The 24,816-nt window shown below is 39.4% G+C and overlaps 1 protein-coding gene across 2 annotated transcripts; it reads right to left on the reverse strand.

Annotated features, from left to right (window-relative positions):
• Nucleotides 1-211: 211 nt before the first annotated feature.
• Nucleotides 212-24,612, reverse strand: LOC145447124 (SCO-spondin-like). Of its 2 annotated transcripts, XM_080325543.1 has the most exons (23): nucleotides 24,490-24,609; nucleotides 23,926-24,417; nucleotides 16,998-17,206; nucleotides 16,849-16,923; nucleotides 15,744-15,916; nucleotides 15,139-15,268; nucleotides 14,708-14,831; nucleotides 14,026-14,195; nucleotides 12,606-12,839; nucleotides 10,910-11,153; nucleotides 10,235-10,305; nucleotides 9,681-9,832; nucleotides 9,512-9,627; nucleotides 8,675-8,778; nucleotides 8,368-8,543; nucleotides 6,344-6,429; nucleotides 5,238-5,353; nucleotides 4,813-5,003; nucleotides 2,211-2,296; nucleotides 2,013-2,152; nucleotides 1,198-1,372; nucleotides 651-803; nucleotides 212-588 (listed from the first exon to the last, which is right to left on the reverse strand). In XM_080325543.1, the coding sequence occupies exons 2-23, from the start codon at nucleotides 24,075-24,077 to the stop codon at nucleotides 423-425; spliced, it is 3,243 nt and encodes a 1,080-aa protein (XP_080181669.1). In that variant the 5' UTR covers nucleotides 24,078-24,417; nucleotides 24,490-24,609; the 3' UTR covers nucleotides 212-422. The 2 variants fall into 2 exon arrangements, with proteins under 2 accessions (XP_080181669.1, XP_080181670.1); XM_080325544.1 differs by lacking the exon at nucleotides 212-588 and having other exon boundaries at nucleotides 661-803; nucleotides 1,198-1,362; nucleotides 24,490-24,612.
• Nucleotides 24,613-24,816: the final 204 nt, after the last annotated feature.

A 24,816-nucleotide genomic window follows, 5' to 3' on the forward strand; every position in this document is an offset into this window, starting at 1 on the left:
CATGATGAGCTTGTCATGTATGTAGCATGCATGGTTTGGAATCGTGGATTAACGGGCTAAGTCTCTGGTATTTTAAGATAAAGTAACAGTACTCCAGGAGCTTGACAGCGGCAGTGAGTCTTTTGGTTGTGAGGATCCGTCATGCAATGTTTCTTGAGGTAATCATGTCTGTTTGTAGAAGTTTATTTAGATGAGCAGCGGACACCTTGCATATAACCAAAGACTTCTGTTTATATTTGGCAAGTAATACTATAAGTATGCTCAGTAGGGATTAACTGATATACATCGCATGAGAAGCTTAAATACGGAACTGATCACATGGGTTAAAACTCTCAAACACTCATATATATTCGCACATCAAATTTCACACTCTGAAATACATACGCAGCTCTGGATTTAAACACTGATAAAACCAACTACAACTATATGTATTCATTACATATCGCAACTTGGTTGCTAAACCGGTTAACATTTGATCTATATTTCAATCTTCCAAATAGCCTACAAAACTCCTCATCTACATTGCCGTGAACTTCGTTGCCTGTTCCGTCGAATATACCGTTCGTGGCATACATCACCGTGTATGTCCTGTGCAGAAGATAGTAGCCTGTTACAAAACCTGTAGGTTTGATGAACATTTAAAAACTCACCGAGAAATGCTGTGATGACAGAATAGCTCGTCCCCACTGTCAAAGTTAAAGTCGACTGTGTACATTACATTGTCGACCCCAGTACAAAATCTTGTCTCCCCTTCCCAGATATCTTGCGACGCTGATTTGCCGTTCGGTTGGAGTGATATTTTTCTGAAGACGGGATATTCGTTAGTGGTGTTGTGCTTTCAATGAGCAACAACCACGTCTTGTTCCACTGATAAATTCCCAAGTTTGGAAACACATTCATGAAGAAATTAGTATCTTATAAATGTGAGGCATTTGATTGATATCACACACACAGAGTTGTATAAAAGTGAGTTGAACATGACCTGTGCTCGAAACTGAACAGTGAATACAATGACTTGGACTCGGACTCAAGCATCAACACTATGACTCCGACTTGAATTGAAAATGACTCGAGTCAAAACCATAAAAGTGAGAATGACTTGTGACTTGGTTACAACGTGGCCATGTAAAACCAGCTTGAATTTTGTTTTAACGGTGGACTCAACACATGGGAATTGAAACCTTGAAGACAACTCACATTCTCCCTCGTTTCGAAAAGCAAAGTACATCTTCCTTCCCATCACCGTTGAAATCTCCCAAGTACATCTTACCGAAGTTGCAAAGAGACCTTCTCCGTCTTCGCGACGTTCTACCGCGTCTCCCCAATTCTGTCTCGCCGAAAATCTCCGAGGCCATGCTTGATCTGTACACGTCTGCAATTCAGGTCACGTTTCGGAAAAAGTGGACAGGAAAGAAAAGGACGTAGTTCATTTTTGTCCTTGATGTTTTTTGCGGCATATACACCGACTCATGATACACATACACACGATCTGTGGATATGCATACCATGAGCGCATGGTGTGCATATGCCGCTGGACAAGGAAGTGCAGATATAGCCTTTACGGCTTTCTAAGTCATGCACCACCCCTCCATGCTATCCCAGTAATGCATGAGCGCCAAGCAGGGAAGTCATGGATACACGTGTTACTAATCAGGTCTTTGGTCTGACCCGGCCGGGGATCGAATCCACGACCTACCGATCAAGAAGCCGGACGCTTCACCATTAAGCTATCTTGTCGGTAAGACTCCGACCCTGCCAAGTGTTTATATTTTGCCCTTATCTTGAACGGATGAAAACAATAGAACCGCCGATTCTGTTTGCGACCGGTTTTCTCAAAGATCTTCCGAGGCGAATTACTCACACTTTACTGCCAAGTCAAATAGACAGTATCTTATCAGTTAGCCACGCACAAAAAAGAATGCAATGTAGACCAAACCAATGCCTCTTCATCAGCGACATGGTTATCCACAAGCAAGGAATTGATATCAACTTGACATCACGCAATGTCTTACCAATTGTTGGCTTTCGGCGATTCTTTTTTCTTTGGTCAACTCCACCGGCCGGCTCAACTGTTGGGCACGGCGCTGCGATGCATGTTTCGCTGTCTCGTGTGAAACCTTTGCACACCTTACCCGTTTTGCATGACCTTTTTCTGAAAACAGAATCATGTTTTAACACAAAAAGCAACAGAAAACCACCGATGTATTCACCTCATTTTTATACCTCTTCCGCAACTAGCTGTGCAGACAGACCATGGAAGCCAATGGTGCCAGCTCATACTTGCAGGCTCGCAAGCCTGAATAAAAAGAATATAGATTTTGTTACATGAAGTCAAATAATGTACCCATATTGAAATAATCTCTGAATATTTTCGCTGACACTTGTCAATGGTAATTGTCAACAACTAGTAGAGAATTGGGAAGAACATCGTATATAAACAATCGTATCACTAAATACGACGTCAACGACATGGAAATCCGAGCAATCGAGGCAATAGATGACTTAAGCTCATGTGCTAATTTCAGATTGTTCAGGAACTTCTACTTTTAATTTTACCATTAGGAAGCATCACGTAATCCTAAAGCACTGGTTCCCAACCAGGGGAGGATTCCCACCTCAGGCGGGATTTTGTAATTTTTAGGGGGTGATTTTGCTTTAGAATTGTAACGGATTTATGCAACTGCCAAGTAGTAGTAGTCAAGAAAGGTAGGGCAACAGTGTTCGTATAACGACAAGAGGTGATCGAGTAGGTCGTTTTTGAATCTATTATAGGGCAATTCACGGATATGTGGTGGTAATGCATTCCAGATGATAGGTCCCGAGTAGTCGATAGATCTCTTAGTTTGGTTGCTATTGGATGGGGGTAAGTAGATATTTCCCTTTGACGGGGATCTCGTGTATTGGGAGAGGACCTTTTTAGCAGGTTTGAAAAAGTCATCAAACAGAAGTAGTAGTATCAATTAGTAACTGTCGGAATGTGTGTACTTTTTTTGCCAGAATTATGTTGATATGCTATTTGAAATCTCTCCTTTACATAAAACTTCCCCATTGCCCCCCACGCGGGCAAACATCGTGACAAATCTATCACAGCGAGGCTTCTAGTGAAATTATTTATCTTATTTACAAGTCAATTCAAGTTGTATATAGTGCCCATATGATTCAGTCAACAGGTGTTCGCGTGGGAAAAATGACCTTATTAATCATCGGGCTAATTTCTCCTAGTAGGGTGGGATTTTGGTTCAAATTTCGATCAAAGGGGTCCACGAGATAAAAAAGGTTGGGAACCACTGTCCAAACACATTTAATGACTGTTTCTCAATATGAATCGACGAATTACAAATGGTTAAGAAATATTGGAGATGGACCGGCATTTCATGGGGTTTCGAGTTCAACCCTCAGAACCCAATCCTGCCTACGCCACTGTTAGTAGTGATGACACTGAGCTAACAATGGCTGCAACATCACAAACGACAACACATGTTTCCTAATTGTTCTACAACTAAATTCTTTTTAAAATTCACAACCAAAACTAGAACTACTCAAAAAACCAGTAGTTAGTTAATTGTCAAATAACTAGATTATAATTTGCACAAGTCTGGCTGTGAGCACAGTTCGTGGGCCGAAAAACTGCAGGACCATCCTGATATAACAGAACAAAACACATCTTATGTATGTTTCTCTATATCAGGGCCGGCCAACCCGTGGCCCGCGAGAAGGTTTTGAGTGGCCCGTGAGTAAATTTTAGAAATTAGTAATATTACCAAAAATGGATTTCCCAGATTGTGAACTTGCATGGCTAACCAAACATTTGATTAGTCTGGCTCTGCTGGCCGCAACACTTGGAATGTGACGACTAAAAAAGTTTCGACGCATTGGCAGATCCATGGGCCAGTCAAATTTTGGTAGATCTTCGTACATTACAACAAAGCAGATTATTCTGCGGTAGATTTATCGAAAGTAAAAATTTTCTTCCCGCTTCCCGCAATATGTTGTAACTCGATTTCTTGCACTTAATATTGTTACCCCTTCCTGCAAATGAAAGAACGCCTAATGTACCAGATTAAGTCTAATTATAATCGCAATTATGAGAGAGTGTCGTCCAACACCGCCGAATAGACCAGTTCTTGCAAACTGAGCCCAGCAATATACAGCAGACCCGCAATATACTCAAGTAATAATAATACTGATCTATGAATTTTGAAAAAATTTCGCGCTTGGCGCGGCTTGTGGCCCGCGCGAGGGTTCGTCAATGCAATGTGGCCCTTTGACCAAAAAGGTTGGTCACCCCTGCTCTATATAGTATGGTCACTCCACTGAGTTCTATATATGCGTAATCAGCCACAAAGATAGCAGTCCTTTGTCAATTATGCTGGACACGTAGTGATGAACAGTATCTTGCCGGCTATCCGACAGTCGGTGCGCTTGTCAACATTCAAATCGAAATGCAAGCAGGCCCTATTGAATAAATAGGATACTAGTCACAGCTTGAGATTACTGGACCATGATCTTTATTGAAAAAATACTTGTCAGAGCTCGAGATTACTGGACCATGATCTGATATATTGACCTCGCCTTGCGACACATGCCATCTCATTTTGTTGTTTTGTGTTTCTGTGTCATCTTCTATTACTTTTCATACGGTGTGCGTGCCTCCTCTTTACTCCGCTTTGGTCATGGTGCATGATTTAAAAAATATTCCCAAGTCGCATCGGTACCTTCCTATTTTTCCATTGTATCGCAATCTCGTGGTGTATTGATTGGATAAAAATTTGAGAATAAACTGAACTAAACCATCTCGACAGCACATCCTACCTGAGTGTTACAATCTTTCCGCACTATTTCTTTAGAAGACGTTGTATTCCCTGGAATCTCGCAATCATGCGCTAGTACCCTTGCGTTATTTTTCATCTTCTCACACAAACGATACCTTTGCCTCTGACCACCATCGCAGGTTGCGGTGCATGCGCCCCACTGAGCCCACGGACCCCATCTACTAGCACGACCTGTATAGCAACCGTGAGAGTAGCTGTCTCAACATGCTGAAATTCTCACTGCAAATACTCCACTGGTACAGTAACATACTACATTCAACATATCATCTAACATAACACAATAAAATCATCGATAGTATTCAAGTTGAAGTAGTTGGTAAAGGGAATAGCTGAGGTACTCGAGTGATTGAGTTTGAATGCAGTTTCAAACATTGCATTCCTAATGGTAATGGTGTTATTGAGTACCTGGTGTTGAACGTGAAGATGGAGAGCACGGATCTTCGTTACATTTCTGGTAATCGTATATTCCATTCCAAGGACATTGCGGGTGGCCGTAGTCACCACCAACACACAAACGCAACCTGTGACATGAAAATGCATCGTCTTCTGAGCAAATAAATGAACACTAGTACATGAACTTGTTTTGAAACTTGGTTTGGACTGTTTTACAGTCAATTTCATTTAAACATTCGAACTTGAGTCATTTCTCGATGTTATTTAGCATCTTGGAGATTTCTGAGCACTTGCTTCCTAAAGTTATTAAGCACAGAGCATACCATTGGAAACATTTAAATCATAATTTCCACAGGGAATGTTCACAGAACTTTTAGTGGTTCCCACGCAATATCTCCCCACAGTGGGCAATTTGCAGAAACGGGAACGAAAATTACGAAGGGGTCGATTAAAAGGCGATAGGAGAAAGATGTTAGAACGGCTTTATTAGAACTGCTATGTTTAACTAATGGGCACAAAATGCACGTGATAAACGCGCAAAAAACGCGATTTGAGTTCAGTTGTGTAAGATCTCCCGTTTATATGTCATCTTTACGGTTCCAAAAATAAGTGGGGGGGACGTGCGTCAAGCTTGATAAGGGGGAAAGGAGTAGAAAAAGGTTGGAAACCACCGGACTACGTGAGAATACAGAAAAGCTCGTTCGAGTTTTTGAAGATACCATTCAAACAACCAAGGCAAAAAGCTTTTTGCAATTATATGCAACAACCTATTTATTCAAATAATACGAACACAGGCTAAGACAGTTTTACATTATTTCCTTACATAACGCAATGCAAGTTCAAGAATGTCACGGGTTTAGTTTTGATTGATATTCCACGCAGACAAATGACACATCTTCACTGTTTCCCATAGAAATAAGTGGATAAGACCCTCATAACAGAAGTCTGGGCAAGAAACACATTGATCGTCAGTTGTTACAGATCTACCAAGATACCAACAAGCTTTGAACATTGACAAGCCACATTAGTGTCTTGGCAATTATAACATTCACATTACAATATTTTAATTCTTTACTAGATTAGTCAAGACTTACAACCAAATTCACATCTGAACCCACCTCCAACGACTTCCGCTGCCACATTCCTTACTACATTCACCCCACGACTCCCAATCTCCCCATGTTGTCGAATCGGGATTACAAGGCTGAAATAAAACGCTAAGACGTGAACATTGTCACATATAGTTGGATCGATATATCGATCGTATATTTGGACAGAGTTAAATTCAGACGGATGATTACTTATAATGACGTATGGGTTTGGGTAAGACATCAGAATCATGGAGTTCTCAAATAATGATTAGGGTTAGCGTTAGGAATAAGTTCCGCATAGGTTGCTTTACGGTTAGGGTACTACGTGATACCACAAACCATGTGTACAGGCCATTTTCAAAACCATTTTCAATGAATGCAAAGGTATCCACACCCCACAATTCTGAAACGAAACAAGGTTACGGTCTCTGCATAATTCACACCCACACTTATTTTCATCAGCGAGAATTATGGTTTTGATACTTTTTCCCTATTCTTTTCAACAGTTTTCCACACCAATTGACGCACAATGATGCCAGCACTGGAATCCAAATCGAGCATTAATTGTAATGATTCGAGTCAGGTGGCGAGTGACGATTTTTCTGAGTACTGAAATTATATGCCAATTTTCACTAAAAGTTAGATATCAATGAGTATTATAGTTTTGATACTTTTTTTCCAACGTGGAAGCCTTGATACCTCGATTTGTGGTATCGCAGCATCCAAACCATATGCAAGTTAATGGAAATGATATTTCTGTTAAGTCTCGATCAACCCATGACATTGTCACAATGGGGTATACGTAAAATATAACAGATTATCCTGCATGCAGTACAGAGCTGACATTTAATGAAAGGTAAGTATTTGAACCAGGGTTGTAACCAAGTCACAAGGTTCCGAGTCACAAGTCAATCGTACTTTTATAGTTTTGACTTGAGTCAAGTCCAGTCATTTTCCTTTCACCACCGAGTCAAGTCCGAGTCCAAGTCATTGTGTTCACTGATCAGTTTTGAGTTCAATTCAGTTCAGCCAACTTTTTCAACTCTGCTCGAGTGATATAGAATGGCTAGCATTCATAATATCGTAATTTTGCTCAGTATTAACAGTTTGTAGCCCTATTTTTCAAGTACCAGAACCGATAGACGTGATACCAATCATGTGGTGACTTTACTATTTTTCTAAGTTGCAATGAAATGTCTATCTTGGCCGTCCTAGTCTCGAGTCATATATATGACTTGGTTCGAGTCAGGCATAATGACTCGAGTACAAGTAGAATCAATACAAAAAATGACTCGAGTCACCAAAAAATCGCGACTCAAGTTGGACTCGAGTCGTTACAACCCTAATTTGAACTTTTAGCAACATCCATAATGTTACGGCGGCATAATGAGAGTGCTACTCAAATCTAAAGTTATAATGACTCGAGTCCGACTTCAGTCGCGATTTTTTGGTGACTCGTGTCCTTTTTTGTAGTGATTTTACTTGATTCTATTCATACGACTGGAGGGCAAATAACTGCTTGTGAAAATTAATGTATTAGTGACCGGGGTTGTATTGAGTCACATTGTGACTCGACTCGAGTCACGATTTTTTGATGGCCCGTCTTGACTCGAGTCATTTTTTCGAATGCGTAACATGATTCGACTTGACTCGAGTAAATTTTTGTATTGACTCAATTTGTACTCGAGTCATTGTGCATGACTCGGGCCAAGACAGACATTTCATTGTACCTTCGAAGAATAGTAAAGTTACCAAATGATTGGTATTTCGTCTAGAGACTATCAGTCCTGATACTTAGAAAATAGGGCCACAAAATGTTAGGACTGTGGAAAATTACGATATTATGAATGCGAGCCATTCTATATCACCCGGGCAGAGTTGAAAAAGGTGTGTTGAACAGGATTGAACTCAAAACTGAACAGTGAACGCAATGACTTGAACCCGGCCCTCTACTCACTGACTTGGACTTGACTTGGTGGTGAATTGGAAATGCTCGAATCAACGCCAACACTCGCCCAGACCTACTGACAATTTCTACGTGAGGCGCAAACCTGATTCCGACACGTCTCCGTTCTGGTGTCTTTATCAACCAGTTCGACCGAATCTCCGCAATCGTTGTCGACGGTCAGTTCTCCCGATGTCTTACAAGTTCTCACTCTTTGCCGGCTGCCGCCTCCGCACGTAACAGTGCAAACGCTCCACGGACTCCAAGGCGTCCACAACGACACTAAACGTTTCAGTCCATGGTTTCACTATATATGATGTACAATTCCGATCCAAGTTATGATCAGAGTGATTTGAGTATTGTATAGTTGCAGTGCTTTATTATTGTTATTGTGAACTATTACTGCTACTTACCGGAGAATGTCGGACACTGTGTAACATTGCAATGAGTCACGTCAATGGTATCACCCACACAGTAGAAAGCTTCTGTGCCGTTCATGGTCAGACATTGACGAAATCTGAACGAAAAGAATAAATTTTACACGAATTATACCAGGGTTGTAATGACTCGAGTCACGACTCAAGTTCTTTTTTCAAATGCATATAATTACTCGACTCGAGTCAATTTTTGTATAGACTCGATTTGTGGTCGACTCGGACCAAGTCATATGACTCGAGACTAGGACAGCCAAGACAGACATTTCATTGTCAGTTCGAAGAATAGCAAAGTTACCACATTTCGTCTATCAGGCCTGATACTTGGAAATAGAGCCAGAAACTGTTAAGACTGAGGAAAACTACGATATTATGAATGTGAGCCATTCTATATCACTCGAGCAGAGTTGAAAAAGTGGGTTGTTACTGATTGAACTAAAAACTCAACAGCGACCATAATGACTTGGACTCCAGTCAAAACACTATGACTCGTACTCGACTATCTACAAGCTGGTGAATTGAAAATGACTCGACTTGACTCGAGTCAAAACTATAAAAGTGAGATTGACTTGTGACTGGATACTTATGACTCGGTTACAACCCCGCATTATACCATATGGTATCACTGTGGTACTTTCTAGCAGCATAGTCACCAGAAAGAGTAAGATTTTTCAAAAATTGGGAGTCAGTAGTCAGTACCCACCGGTTAAGCAATATATTTATTAATTATCATTAAGTACAGTAATAAAGATACACTGAAATGGGCTACCAAAGTGATTCATTGAATCAAATAGTAGGAAAAACAACAAAACTCGCCTCTTATGAGATCCCACCCCACACGTCCTCGAGCACGTTCCCCACTCACTCCAAACGCTCCAGTAACTAGCCTGCGCAGGCGCGGAAGGGCACGGGTTTGGCGAGCATATCTCAACCTGAAATCACCTGTGACCGTGTCGTCTCGAATTTCATACCCAAATAAAAGTACCCCGAGATGCGAAGATCCGACTTGCGGGCATCGCAGGCTCTCTATTTTCGTGCTGAAGACGTCAAAGCAAGCTCGGTATCTCCGCCTTAAGCCGTTACCACACGATCTCAAACACTCCCCCCATGGTTGCCACTGGGCCCAAAACACATCCTCTGAAAGGAAACAAGGTAACCGCTGAGGGACACGGGCATGGGTGGTCAGCGACATTTGGCAGTGTAATAGACAGGGTTGTAATGACTCGAGTTACGACTCGACTCGATTCACGATTTTTTGATGACTCAACTTGACTCTAGTCATTTTGTGTATTGACTCGAGACAAGTCGGACAAGACAGACATTTGATTGTAGCTTCAAAGAATAGTGAAGTCGGCACATTATTCGTATTTCGTGGACAGCTAGCTAATTCTTGTCTAATTTGAGTAGTGAAATGTAGTATCTAATTCTAATCTAATTTGTGGGCATGGAGATGCTGCATTTAACAATAATACATCAATACAGATTGTTTAACGGCCGTGATACTATGTGTCACCAACACCAAGAAACAACATCAATCACCTGGTTCGGTGCAATCTCCATCGTTGCAGTCTTCTACTTCAGTTGTAGAGTTATGACCGCAACACGACGACCTGTACAATTACTCACAAATGTTCATAAAACATGTTTCTTAAATAATTCATTTTAAATATTTCTTTTAAAAATTAAATTGCCACCCTATTTCTCGACGCTTTCTTTTTTCTATACTATCTTCTTTACTTTTCATTTAGTGTGCATGCCTCCTCTTTACATAGCATAGGCCAAGGTGGGTGTCTGATTTCATAGACTACTCCAAGTCGCTTCGACAACTTCTTATCTTTTCATTGTATCGCATTTTTGTGGTGTATTGAACTCAAAAAAATTGCTAATAAACCAATGACGATGATGATGAAATAATATATTTGATTGATTAACTTCAATCAAATCGGCAAATTCTTGGCGCACAGATGGAATCGCCAGCTGCTAAAAGATTATCCAGACGAGTGTAAGCCGAAAATATTTATTTTATTTCAATATAAATATATTATTGAACTTCATATTGAAGTTCTGTCAATTAAGTTCAAATATGTCGAAGTTCAATTTTTAAATAAAATGTTTGAATAATTAAATCCAACAAATTATCATTTTTTAATGATTCCATTATTATCTAAATGAAAAATGAAATTCAACAAATATTAATGCCAAGCAGTAAGATACCTTTTGCGCGTCCCCAAGCCACACGTGAGATCGCACGGAGACCACGGTCCCCAAAACCCCATTTCGCAAGGATCCGTCTCGCACGCTTCTGCTTGATAATACTCGTTTCCGCAGATTCTCCTCGGCAAGATTTCGTTTCGGGTGTTCTTACATTCCCGCAGCCTGTACGCGGTGCCCGAACCGCACGTCATGGAACACAAACCCAGCTTTGACCACTGGCCCCATTTAGCGCCCGCCACGGAACCTGAAAATTGTGATGGGAATGTTAATGAAAATTGACTACAGACATTTACGATAATTGAACAGCTTTTTTGAGGTATAGAACTTCAATATACAATTGAATAGTATATTCATATTGAAATGAACCCGAATATTTTCGGCTGACACTCGTCAGGGGTAATCGTCAGCAACTAGTAGAGAATTCGAAAGAACAGCGTATATCAACAATCGTAACACAAAATATGACGTCACCAGCACGAAATGTCGAATACGAGAGCGTTCAATGTACTATTTTTAGATGATACACGAACTCTTTTTGTTGACCAAATACACCAGCAAAGGCTGTGTCAACAAAAAGAGTTCGTGTATCATCTAAAAATAGTACATTGAACGCTCTCGTATTCGACATTTCGTGCTGGTGACGTCATATTTTGTGTTACGATTGTTGATATGCGCTGTTCTTTCGAATTCTCTACTAGTTGCTGATGATTACCCGTGACGAGTGTCAGCCGAAAATATTCGGGTTCATTTCAATATGAATATACTATTCAATTTACGATAATATAAATAAAGGATTAACAAAATTTGTTGTGTCGACTGTCCAGCATTCGATTACCATGATAATGCAATACACTATCCACCTACAAATCCATGAGATAGCCCTACAATTCAAACCTACGACAGTGTTCAAATTTTAAACTATTATAAACTATATTCGAATTATATTTAAATAAAACAAGAGGTTTGGACAGGTGAGAACAATGACAATGAGCAGTTTATGGAATAGAGATAGATATATAGCTATAAAAGTTTACGACAACGTAAGCTGTTAGCTCTGATCACTGCGTTTCGCGCCAATTTCTTTGTGATAGAACAATGGGGGCTCAGTAAAACGCACGATGATTAAATGATTGGGCGCTCTCACAGGTTGCACCAGAGTTTCGCGAGCAATCCGAACATATGCAAGATATTGATTTTTATCGACACTGACTGCTTGATGACTTGAAATTGACTCGTAAATGTTGCTCCGAGTCACGAGTCAATCCGCATTTCTGATAAGCCAAGTCAAGTCAAGTCATTTTTGCAAAGAGACTCGAGTCGAGTCAAGTCAAGTCAAGTCATATGAAAAAGGTGACTCGAGTCATCCCAACACTGCTTCATGGCAAGGAGGCCATAATTTCAGTACTCAAACAAATCATATCTCAACTCGACTCGAACAGGATACTAACAGCTTTAAGAAGATTTGTGTGCTAGCAAAGCAAGATTTCAAGACTGTGATTATGTAGGGCAGAAAGCGTTCTGCATCATGGCTATTCATACCGGCTCAACACAATTATTTTACAGTTTTTGGGTGCAGTTCATTTTAATAATTAGACAAGAATGTGCGTGCTGCAAATTGCACCAATGATACAATTAGCATCATATCAAAACCACAGTAATATCACATCCGTACCATCGAAAAACAACAATGACTAACCTGTGAAAGGCATTTCGCATCCATACAGCGCGTTCGTTTCGAAGATGTCCTCTTTTGAAAGTTGCCTTCTTTGTATCTTGACGGCGTCATCCGTTTCGAGATTAACCATGGAAGGACTCGATATGTCTTTGCTGAACATATAACCGCTGCCGTGCATGACTGAGGATTTATCGTATGGAGACTCGAAATCAAACACGGTCTCCGCACTTCTTGTGTTGAAATGATGTTGATTAGCTGCAAAGCGGGATTGTGTTTTTCAAAGCAATCCAATTGATATTCAATTGAGCATTTCAATTGACACATAGAAATATTTGTCATTTGGCGTTTCCAGTGTAGGGTTTTCTACAGCAGGCATTATCCCACTCACACTCAGCGTATAACCCCCGCAAACTTGTGCATCAAGTGCTGGAATGTATGAAGAGCTATCACATAACGACATATTACTATGTTGTCGTAATGACATGCATTTTCAGTTTACTTCAATGTATAGCACTCCCCAATCTGCGTCTATCAATGCCGAAATAACCGATATGGAATCTATAGAAGTCAATGTGTATGCTTTTGAATTAGCCTGATGGTGAGATCCAGAGGTAGGCTATCTACCTTTAAATTTTCGTTATAACTAGCCTACTCGAGTGTTTTCATGCAGCTACATACGTACACTGAATTTTGAAAAGCGGCTCCGACATGCAAAGTGTTGGGAACCATTGGTCTATATCCGTGGTTCTAAAACTTTTTTAGACACGTCCCCCTTTATGATAGTGAAAAATTTCGTGCCCCATATTGTCATACTGTATCACAAAATGCAGCCAGAATGCTAACAATCCCAACGGATAGGTCGATGGCATGGAAGGTTATGAATGACTGTTGATGAGAAAATTCTCAAATATGATATTCAAACTATACACAGAGCAATAACTATGAATTGGAGGTAAATAACATCGTTCGTGAAAAAAATTTGATGCTTTCACGCCCCCCAGTTTGAGAACCACTGGTCTATATGCAATGGATTGACATTATCTTCAGTGCACAGCGCATTATTTACCTTGTATGGAACTGAAAATTTGAAACAGTGTGAACGAAGGTCTCAATAAACTACCGACCATTAAATTACAATTGAACACCTCCTTCCAACTTCATATTTCAATTGTTATTATATCGCCACAACTAGGCTACTGTTATTTTATTTGATTCTTGTTTTTTCTTCAATGCTATTTAATATCGTTTGCAGATCACCCACTGCTACAATGCATAACCCTGTGTTACTTCACTGCTATGGACATGGTGGTGGAAAATGATAAGACCTTTACAGGTTCGTTCAAACTTATGATTATGTTTGACGAAGCAACAAATTGTCTGTCTGTTTGTCTGTTATAGCAAAAAAGCTTATTTTATTCGATCTTCGTATCAAGCAATCTACCTTTATCGATATTTCCCCATACGACCATGATATTCTCATCTCTGTCCGGACGCGAATGTTCGTGCCAAAATCCAAGACTGTGCAGCATCTCGTGCAAAGCTGATCCAATCGAATTGCAATCCTTGGATAAAACGATATGTTGCTCACCTCCTAGTCTACTGACTGGGGATCTGGAAAAGAAAACAACAATTTTCATGTATGAAGTATCATCAAGGAGTGGTTCGGGGGATTTAACTTCCGCTGAATGTTGGAACTTGAATCTAGGTTTGCATTGACAAGAAATTTGTCACTAGTGTTCTCGCCGTTCTATGGTCGGTGGCACGCCCATTCTTGGGCACCTACTTTCAAACGCTTTGATCGAAATCTTAACGGCTTTCCTGTGAGCATCTTTCACGCTCATTGTCGTTTTTTTATCAATAATCTATAGAATGAGACACAATCACGGAGTATTTTTAAGATTTTCCAAATTTTAGGACAGCCCTACTGTACACTGCACTGCATGTGTTCATTTAAGACACATGCAGTAGGCTACCATTATTTTTACCAAGCCATCTGACCAGATCTGCAATTGTCTGAGTATTAATACAAGAAAGTTTCAGATATAAGCCTACATAAAATTTAAAATGTTATAGAATATATATAAAAAAATATATATCTATAATTTGGGTGAACTAATACTTACGAGCAACCGATTCCTCCCTTGAACACGATATAGTCGGGCTGATTGGTTCGCAGAACGAATTCCACGCAAGTACTATTGCCCAAATAATCAATGGCGCCCTTGATACCTTCCACAACAGACGGATCTTCAAACACAGAATATAATGACAGAATTGTTTGAAAATTGATCGCACGATTCGTATTTATTGAATAAATTTTGTGAATCAGTGTCTACAGATTAACGAGGCTGAAGTGAACAAGCCTGCGCTGAATCCTACGCCATAGTTCCAACATATCCCAAAAGTCAAGCCGCAACCATATAAAATAGGCTACACCCTACGCACCTAGTTTTGTACGACTTGGTAAAACTATTTTTAATCCTATCACTAGCTAAGCACGGTAATGTTAGCATACGTCTTAAAATCTGAACAATAAGGCACTGCAGTCACATACCTAGACTTGATGACAACACATACGGTATCCGGACACTCGGTCCCACTTTGATTCGATTCCATAAATTGAGCACACTTGTCGCACTCCCAGAAAACAGTTGGAATGTGTGATCTTCCTCTGTCATGTATGCCTTAAAAACATAATCGTTAGACAAATAATAATTTAACTGGAAAAAAGGTCAGGGAATAACTATTCATTGGGTCAGAGGTGTCAATGTTCAGAGTAATTTTCATGGAGTTTGATATGTCGTGGTTAACTCACATCAGACCAAACTTTTCATTTGCTTGCTCGTAATACTCACTGCCGCCTATTTCTACTAAATTTTTACATAAGTGTGATGTTACTTTCAAGAATAACATTTCGCTGCTGTTTATCACCAGCCAACAGTTAATATTTGCACAAGACACATAACGGATGCACCATAATTAAGCTAAATTTGAAATAAAACGCGGGGGATCCATGAGTGTACAAAAGAGGTCCGCGAAGGCAAAAAGGTTGAGAACCACTGACGATTAACCCTGACGAGTGCCAGCCGAAAATATTCGGGTCCAGTTCAATATGAATATACTGTTCAATCAATAACAGGTTGAGAACCACTGACTTACCGAGAGTAGAGATTGAATACTGGTTTCATCGTAAGCAACATCGGATTCAAATACCCCGGTGGTAGCGCAATTGCACGACGTGACGCAACCATATTCGTCTTTCTCCAATCCGAGCGGGCATTCCAATTGGCATCTGGTGGGATCGAAATAACAGAGTCTTCCGGCTCGTATTCCTAAGCGAGAAGCAGCCATTGCACAAAAATTTCGATGATCATACTCTAAGTAGCTCAGAACTTGACAAACACCAACATAGAATAAGTTAGAATTGGCGTGGATAGGTGTGCTTGAGATGTACAAAAGTTGTATCAAATTAGGTTGAACAAATCTGCATCTTGAGGAAATCTCTTTATAAATGCTTTAATGTTGTATTGACTTGAGAATTTTTAAACGAGTAGCAATTGGGATGCTGTAAACGAGGAACACATTAGTGTCACAGAATAAGATGGATTTTGAATGATATTTATTTGTCAAAAATATTAGTGTCAGATCAAATCCTATTTTCAGTTCAGTTAAAATCCATAATTTTAGAATTGTACAAGTGCGTTTCGCCCTACTCCCTGGCTACACTAGTCACTGTATGCTATGCATCTCTAACACACCTTCTAATACTTGCTAATGTGTATTTTTAGGTTTTGTCATTTCTCATACACAGTAGAATCACAGCTTCCGAAACCAGCCTCGAAAATGGCATGGGATCGCAGCCCTCAACTTTACTGCGCAATGCGCATGTATGTGTACTCTGATGATTTTTAAATTAATTTTAAAGACTCATTACTTTGGAGGCTGATATTCCGTTTGGTATGTATGTTAGCTGATTAGGAGACAAATGTATTGATTTAAATCATTGTGATCACCGGTATCTTGTAGGAATATTTTCCTATTGAATGTTACCCTCTAGTGTGGCATCTGGGAAGTGCAACAGATTTAAGCTGAAGAGTTATCAAGTGCAGACCATTTGCTGTTATATATTCAGAACTTACTTGAGACCAAGAAAAATTGAATCACGGGCCCCCTAGAGCCTACATCAAGTCGTTTCAACTCCATACCTTCTTTCCATTATCATCATTCTTCGTAACATACACTCACAAAAAATTTGACCACCTACTTGCACAAACAATGGACCTGTACTCTGCGGGTAAATCCAAATTGCTGCACTCATCACTGATGTATGCTGGAAACACTATCAATTGATGAAATTAGATTAGATCACCGAGTATCGTATGATTCTACGTCTATCAAAAGTGCATAACTTACAGAAGTAAATGGCAACTCCAATACCGGCAAGTACAAGCACAACCGTAATGGGAATAATAATTTTGAGTATTAAGCTTCCACTCGATCTGCCAGCTCCAGATCTGCCATCTCCACGGGAAGAATATTTTGATATCTTTTTTCCTTTTGCTACAATGTCATCATCTTGCGGTTCATAGCGGAAACGCTTGGCGGAAGATTCTCTTCGAGGGCTACAATGACAAACGAGCGACACTGTTTATCTTACTTTTGCTGCAAGGCCAGTGGTTGTAAACCGTCGATAAGAATTTTATATCTCAATTCCAAAATGCAAGCTAGGCGATTGTCCATTAACCAATTGGCACCGGCGGGTTTTTCCGAAAAAATTTGCTTCACTTTTCAAAACTGTACATGTACAACACGACCTCAATGGGATGCGAAACCAACCAGTAATATATCGTTGGATACAGAACGCCAGCACCTTTTTGACTATTCGTCTTCATTTATAGCTTTGATAGCCAGGCTCCTGGGACAGTGGACAAGCACAACTAAAAAATGGCATGAATGACGCGAGCAATTGGAGCGATCAACACAACATTATTTCCTGTAAAACTTTTCAAATTATCCGTTTTCTAGCCCTTTTATGAAAAGTGTCCTCTTTTCCGGTTCGCAAAATATGGTAACCCTATTCTAAACAATCGTCGTTAAACTCCGACAGTGAAATTACGCGACACTCAGCAGAATAATAAAGGCTACCATAGCAAACAGCAATGTCAAATTTCTTTCAAAGGATACCAAACAATCACAATCAATTTAGTGGTCTTTAACAGGACTTCGCAAGCTTTGCCAAGCGGGTAAGATCATGTCAGGTGCTCCAGAAAAAATTCAAATGTGCCCCCACAATCTCAGATTTTCATGAAAATTGGTAAGCCCGGAAAACTTTTCTTTCTGATATTAGAAAAACAAATTTTATAAAAATCGGTTAAGTACAGCCGAAGATGTGGACGTTCAAAAATTGCTGTTTTTGTGCTCGCTCAAACGGAAAAAACGTCAGAAATTTACACATGCAATTTAAATTTGCTATATTTTGGTCAAATTAGGGTCGTTGAGGGTGACACTTTCACACTTGTTCATTTACATCCTACTTGATACTTTGTCCCCTTCTTCGACACCTGGGGTTGCATAGTCTGACCTTCAACCCCATGATTCTGTTCATGTCTTCGAAAATCGCTCACGCGTGAGGTCATTTTTAATTGCAAATATATTTTGGCTAAGAGGTGGTGTCATCAAGTGTAAGGTGTCATTGGAAAGCTCTTGACAAGGACTATCAAATTCAACAATAAAATTACTGGATATTCGATATTTAGAAATTCAACAATTTTTTCAACACTTGTTTACAAAAAAAAAATTTAAATTTGAAGATGAAATATCCACTAATATTATTGTTGATTTTGAAAGTGCTTTCCAAGAGCTTTCCAATTATATCTTACACTTGATGATACCACCTGTTAGCCATGAGATATCTACAATTAAAACTGATGTCATGCATGAGTGCCTTCAAAAGTTATAAATAAAAGCATGGGTTCAAAGGTCAAACTAGGCAGCCCCAGGTGTCAAAGATGGTGAAAATGCATTAAGTGTGCTGTAAATGACCAAGTGTGAAAGTTTCGCCCTCAACAGCCTTAATTTGATCGAATTATGGCAAATTTAAGTTACATGTAAATATTTCTGCCATTTTTTCCACTTGAGCGATCACAAAAATGGCAATTTTTGGACGGTCATACCTTCGGTTCTAGTCGACCTTTTTTGATGAAATTTGGATTTCTGAAATCAGAAAACAAAGCTCTGTAAGCATGCCAATTTTCATGACGTTTCAAGAAGGTGGGAATTTGGCATGGAGCACCTGAAATGTACTGACCCAAGCAGAACATTTAAGAGAACCGCGTACAAATATACAAGATAAAAAAGACAGCATTAATTGAAGTTTCCAATATTACATTGGAGTTGCATACATATGTGACAATTGAATTCTGGTCCTCAGTCCACAACATTAGTTTTGAAGTTTTACCACTCAAAAAGGTGGAGAACCACTGATCTATCGCAGACCAGGGCTTCTCAAACGACTTTTCTGGGGCGATCCTATTGTGGCTAAGTGAAATTTCCCCGCGACTCTATGTGACATTTATAGCCTATATCAGAGTAGCCAACATTGCTACTCAAGTAGAAGTAGTCATTGTTAAGCCAAACACGTGATTCCCAATCAAATCTGTTGGGTATCGACAGAGCTGGTCAAACCAGCCACGAAAGCTACTCAAGTAGAAGTATGAGCAGCGATGCAGAATTCTACTCAAGTAAGGGTAGGAGCAGTGCTTTTCGAAGCAGATCGAAACTACTTCAAGTAAATGCGGAAGGCGTTGTCTGTGAAAACTACTCAAGTAAGTATTCTTGAAAAGCAGTCATAAATAAAGTCTCATGGACTGTTAAAATATGAGGACTGTGCAGAGAGCTGGGTTTGTGTTTGTTTGGTCTCTCTCTCTCTCTTATTGGATAATTCGTTGAACCAATAGCAGACAATATAGATAATAATTAGATCTTGTTTACTTTCACACCTTATTTAACGTCCACTTGCAAAGTAATAATTTCATTTATCACATTAAAAAAATTATTAGGCCTAGTTTACAAGTGGACGTTAAATGAGGCGTGAAAGCAAGCAAGATCTCTTATTGGAATACCATAATACTTCTAATTGACAAACTGTAAATATCGAAAATTAATAGCCTAAAGTCACAAAATATGATGAAGTTGGGAACAACTGGATTTACTTGTGTAAGTATGCCTACTGCAAGTTGCTACAAAGTTGGTGTGATTGCATGTAAAATAAGGTCAGTCACATGCAAAATAAGGTCAGTCCCATGCAAAATAAGGTAATTCTTTACATGCAAAATAAGGTCAATCACAATGTTAGGGTTGGCGGTTAGCGTGTTTAGGTTCTGTAGGGGCGGGGTCATTAGAGTTGAAGGTTACAGTTAGGGTAATTTTGGTGGGGTGAGGGTCATTGGGCATGGAGTAACCCCACCCACAATATGCCAACCCCAACCCTAATAATGACCCTAATCCAAACCCTAAGCACCCTTACCCCCACCCAATAACAACCAAACAAGGAGATCTATCGACTACTCGGGACCTATCATCTGGAATGCATTACCACCACATATCCGTGAATTGCCTTATAATAAATTCAAAAAAAGACCTACCGTAAACCGGGGTAACATTGGACAATTCTCAACAATTCCGCTTTGTATCTGGGAAATGCTAGGGTGAAGGGGAGGCAAGTTTTGTGTTTTTTGGAGTCATGGAGCAAAGATTAGAATTAACTGATCCAAAATCTTCATGGTCATAAATAAGTACCTTATTTTTGTAAATTATCCGTGTCCAAAGTTAGGCTACCCGTGCATGTGGGGTAACTTTGGACAATGTAGTTTTTTGTATGCCTTTACCCTCTATTGTTTATGAAACCTCGTAAATGAGGCTTATTTGGTAAGAGTTGATGAGAGCAGTGACTAAAATTGAAACAAAATAGTATATGTCTGGCCTATTGCATGATTTTTACCTAATCCCCCCCCCCCCAAAAAAATAGGTAGTTTATGAAGGCTAATGCCCCCTTATTCATCCCTTTACTCAATTTTCCCTCATGCCTTCACCAATTGGGACTTATAATAACGTATGGTGACAATGGGGTATCCCACTGGCAGTGTCAGCAATCGACAGCAAACATTAAGTATGTTAGCGTGATTTATTGCCGATTTCGAATATATTACTGTTCTAGAAAAGATATATTTTCCCTTTCCTATGTCCTCTGATGGATATATTTGTCGTAATTTATGATATCCCATATTCAGCAGGCGCATCTTTAGGAGTAGCCTATGAGTAATTCCCCGTCAACATGCAAATATTTTTTAAATCCGTCTCTACACCCTCTCAGATTTTTCTCTAAATTGATATACAACTAAAGTATCTAGTTCTGAGTACAACGAAATTTATTTCGGACAATTTCGTTGAACGGTTCTCGAGTTATTGCAGTTTGAAAAATGATGATTTTGTGATTACTCAACCATGAAATTTGGCAACACAAAACCTGTGTATGATTGTAACTGATATAGCTCAGAGGTTACGTAGAGTAAAGGTTTGAATGTTATTTAGCAATAGTTGATGGTACATGTTCTTCACTTACCACGAATTTTCCCGCTCCACAGTGTTGGGTCAAGGTTCAAACCGCGATTTTAAAATTGGCATATGTTAAAATCGGTGATGCATAACGATATTTTTCAACTCATCTGGTGCAATTCTATTTAAACCAAAATTCACAAGCAAGGTGTCATTTGAAAGCTGTTTCCAACTAGAATGCACGAAACTTAGTTTTATTATAGATATTTGACAGCAACATGGTTAAAAATATAATATGGTGCATAATGCAAAATACGTCATTTTTTAATTAATTTTAATTATATTAATTCAGTGATTATCTGATTTTGCCATTATTCTACTCCTTATATTATAATGTGTTTCAGTAGTTAATTATTGCCATGCTCAGAGAGTACTTTTATTTATTGCATGTGCATTATGCTTGCAAGTGTGCTTCTGGGTTTACCGACTATCAGTAATTCGAGTCAACATCCAAATAATATTTCAATTCGTCTTCACACCCTCTCAGATTTCTCTGCAATATCATGTACAACTAAAGCACCTAATTCCGAGTAGAATAGAATTTAATTAATATAACTTTATTGATCGGTTCTTGAGCAATTGCAGTATGAAGAATGAGGATTTCGTGCTTATTCAACCATGAAATTTGTGTATTAATTATAACTGCTAAAATCATTACTTATACAGGCTGCAGGTAGTAATGCTGGTAAGCAATGATTGGTGGTACATGTTCTTCACTCACTAGGAATTCCCCTCTGCATTACAGAATCAAGGTTCAAATCTTGATTTGAAAATTGACATACCAGTATGGTAAAATCAGTGATGTGTGACGATATTTCTGAACTCTCCGGCACGACTCTATCTAACTCAAAATTCATAAGTAAGGTGTCATATGAAAGCTGTTACCAATTAGAATCCATCAGAATTCGTTATGAATTGAATATAAGACAGGAACACGGTTAAAAATATACTTTGACACTTTATGCAGAACAGGTCATGCACTATTTAGAGCGCATCTTTTCAATGAAGTTTTGGACAAGTGGCAGTCGAATATCACATGCAATACCAATTCAGCAACGTTCTACTCTTTCTAAGCTTCCATTTGACACCTTCCTCGAAAAAATCGGTTTAAATAGAATTACGCTAGGCAGAGTTGCATATTTGTTACGCATGGCTGATTTTGAAAACATGATGACTTTGAATTGACATTAGACCGCTAACCCCCATTAGTAAAGTTAAAAATTTAGGCTTATCACAATAAGCATATACCAAAATATCTTACTACAGAAATTTAAGTCTGCCCGGCAGCAATTTGATCACTATAATGTTAATTACAATTAGACACAGGTTCCAAGCGGTATAGCGTCACGGCCGAGTGAGCACAAAATGTCATTTTTCAAATTGCAATAACTCAGTAACGAATTGTCCGATTTTCTTGAAACAAAGTTTGTTATGCACCAAATTTAATCACTGATCGATGTGAAAATTTTCAATTTGATCTGAAATGGTGTGGAGACGGGCGTTTGCATGTTGAGAGGGAATTACTCCTATGTGATAAGTTTTTCAAGTAGCTTACACCCGATTACAATCTCTCAGCTCATTGCCTACCCATTTTTTCATATTTTGGCAAACTCTTAATTTATTAACCTTCTCATTCCATTTTAAGAAGCCATCAGGCCGGTCATAAGGAATATAGTTGATGATACCCTTTGACACAGATGAAGCAGCCACTTTCCAGAGCTCTAAATATCACATTTTTCACTGTCCAAAGTTGCCCCGTTCTGATAAAATTCGACGTTGTAACTTTGGACATCACATTTTCTTGTATTGATCTAAGGGTGAGCCCACTGAGATTTTGGCCATGGATTAAGACTACTTAGAGGTATCTGCTGCCAAGTTTTGAATCTATGAATCACATGCTATCTATGTTTGGCTGTAAGAAGTTTATTGGCCATTAATTTTGACGAAATTGACCCCCTCCATTAATTTATCGATGTTGGGTCAAGTTTATCTGGTAGTGAAATGAATGCACCTTTTATAGAGACTACTTGTAGTACTGTTGCCTCATGAAAAAGAATTGGACATCCAGCGGCAACCCTTTTTCATCAATAACCATTTAAATCTTTTACTGCTTAGTGTCCAAAGTTACCCTTAAGTCCAAAGTTACCCCGGTTTACAGTACTTGATCACCTCTTGTCGTTATACTAACACTGTTTCCCTACCTCGCCCAGACATTGCTTCATTGATCATTTGCTGCCATCGTTTAATTTATCTTCTAATTTCCTTTTTTAACTACCGTAACCTTTTTTACAGCCAGACTGTTAAGAGTCAAGTGTAGGCTACCTGTTTGATGTTGGTGTGATCAGACTAGATGACCTCCACGGTTGGATAAAAATAAAGACTCTCTCTCTCTCTTTCTCTCACGCCCAATCCTAACACTATGGCGATTGACCTTATTTTGCATGTAGCAACTGACCCCATTTTGCATGTGACTGTCCTTATTTTGCATACCGTATCATGAGTGATTTTATTTTATATGCAATCACAGCAACCCTCCTCTTCTGGGTTCGATTTTGCCCAGCCCAAGTTCTGACTAGATCGCACATAGTAGCTGCCAGAAGCACAATGAGGGGATAATCAATCCTCCTACGCCACATGCACAAGGAGACCAAACGTTTTGAGGCTGCGATATGCCGATATCAGCTGAACAACACCGTCAATCAAAACTGATTCAAAACTTATCCCTTACCCTGTCTTGGCTGCTCTTCTTGATGATGGAAGTGGTAGATTATTTTGCTTTCCTCTCAAACTTTCCATTCTCGGCGGCCGAGGAGGAGGTGGTATTGCCGTGATTTCACGTCGATTATTTGAAGATCGCTTCACGCTATCACTTCGACCCATATTACAAAGGTCGAAAGAAGCACTATACCGGTACTTTAGAACCCGAAAATATGCTGTACAGGGATAAATCCGTTCGGAAGGTCGCAGACTTAAGCAGTAAATCGACTCTTTCTATAGCTGCAAACTTGTCAACAGTCAGCCCTCGCCAGACGCAGGCTACTCTAATCCAAAGAATGTATTCTATATTCTCTGCTCTTAATCTAATCAAAACAAAGTAAGGTATAAGTTCGCATATTGTACCTACATTGTGGCGACATTGCTGATATTGCTGATATTGCGCCGAATTATCGACATTGCGCTGGTATTATCGACATTGCGGCAACATCATCGACATTGCTATCTGTCAAGTATAATATCAGTTATAATTATTTGTACATAAGTATATTGCACGGTATAAGTTCGTATATTGTACCTACATTGCGGCGACATTATTGCCGACATTGTCGACATTGCGTGACATTGCGCGACATTGCCGACATTGACAAAGTATATGTACCCAGTAACTTGCGGGTATTTTGTGTATCAAGTGCTCGGTAAGTTTCGATGACGTAACAATGAGCCGATTATTGCCTTCTGGTCTCAGTATATAGACCAGGGGTTCTCCATGCGGCCCGCGACATCTTTCAATACGAACTCTATTTCTACTGGTACAGTATTGTTATGGAAGACCGATGTGTCACATTTGTCGAAGAACAGTTGTTGTAACAAAGCCTGGAAGCTTAAAATGATAGCGCGATAG

This window comes from Botryllus schlosseri, chromosome 9, assembly GCF_051294905.1.
Source record: "Botryllus schlosseri isolate E-star chromosome 9, Bs_hap1, whole genome shotgun sequence".
Classification (NCBI taxonomy): Eukaryota; Metazoa; Chordata; class Ascidiacea; order Stolidobranchia; family Styelidae; genus Botryllus; species Botryllus schlosseri.

Bases quoted from the DNA above. Each gene is read 5' to 3' on its own strand.
- LOC145447124 (XM_080325543.1), bottom strand. From the start codon at position 24,077: ATGGGTCGAAGTGATAGCGTGAAGCGATCTTCAAATAATCGACGTGAA. The intron at 17,207-23,925 runs GTAAGGGATAAG...TTGTCATTGTAG, and splicing joins AGAAGAGCAGCCAAGACAGG to CCCTCGAAGAGAATCTTCCG. The intron at 12,840-14,025 runs GTAGATTGCTTG...CCCGCTTTGCAG, and splicing joins ATGGGGAAATATCGATAAAG to CTAATCAACATCATTTCAAC.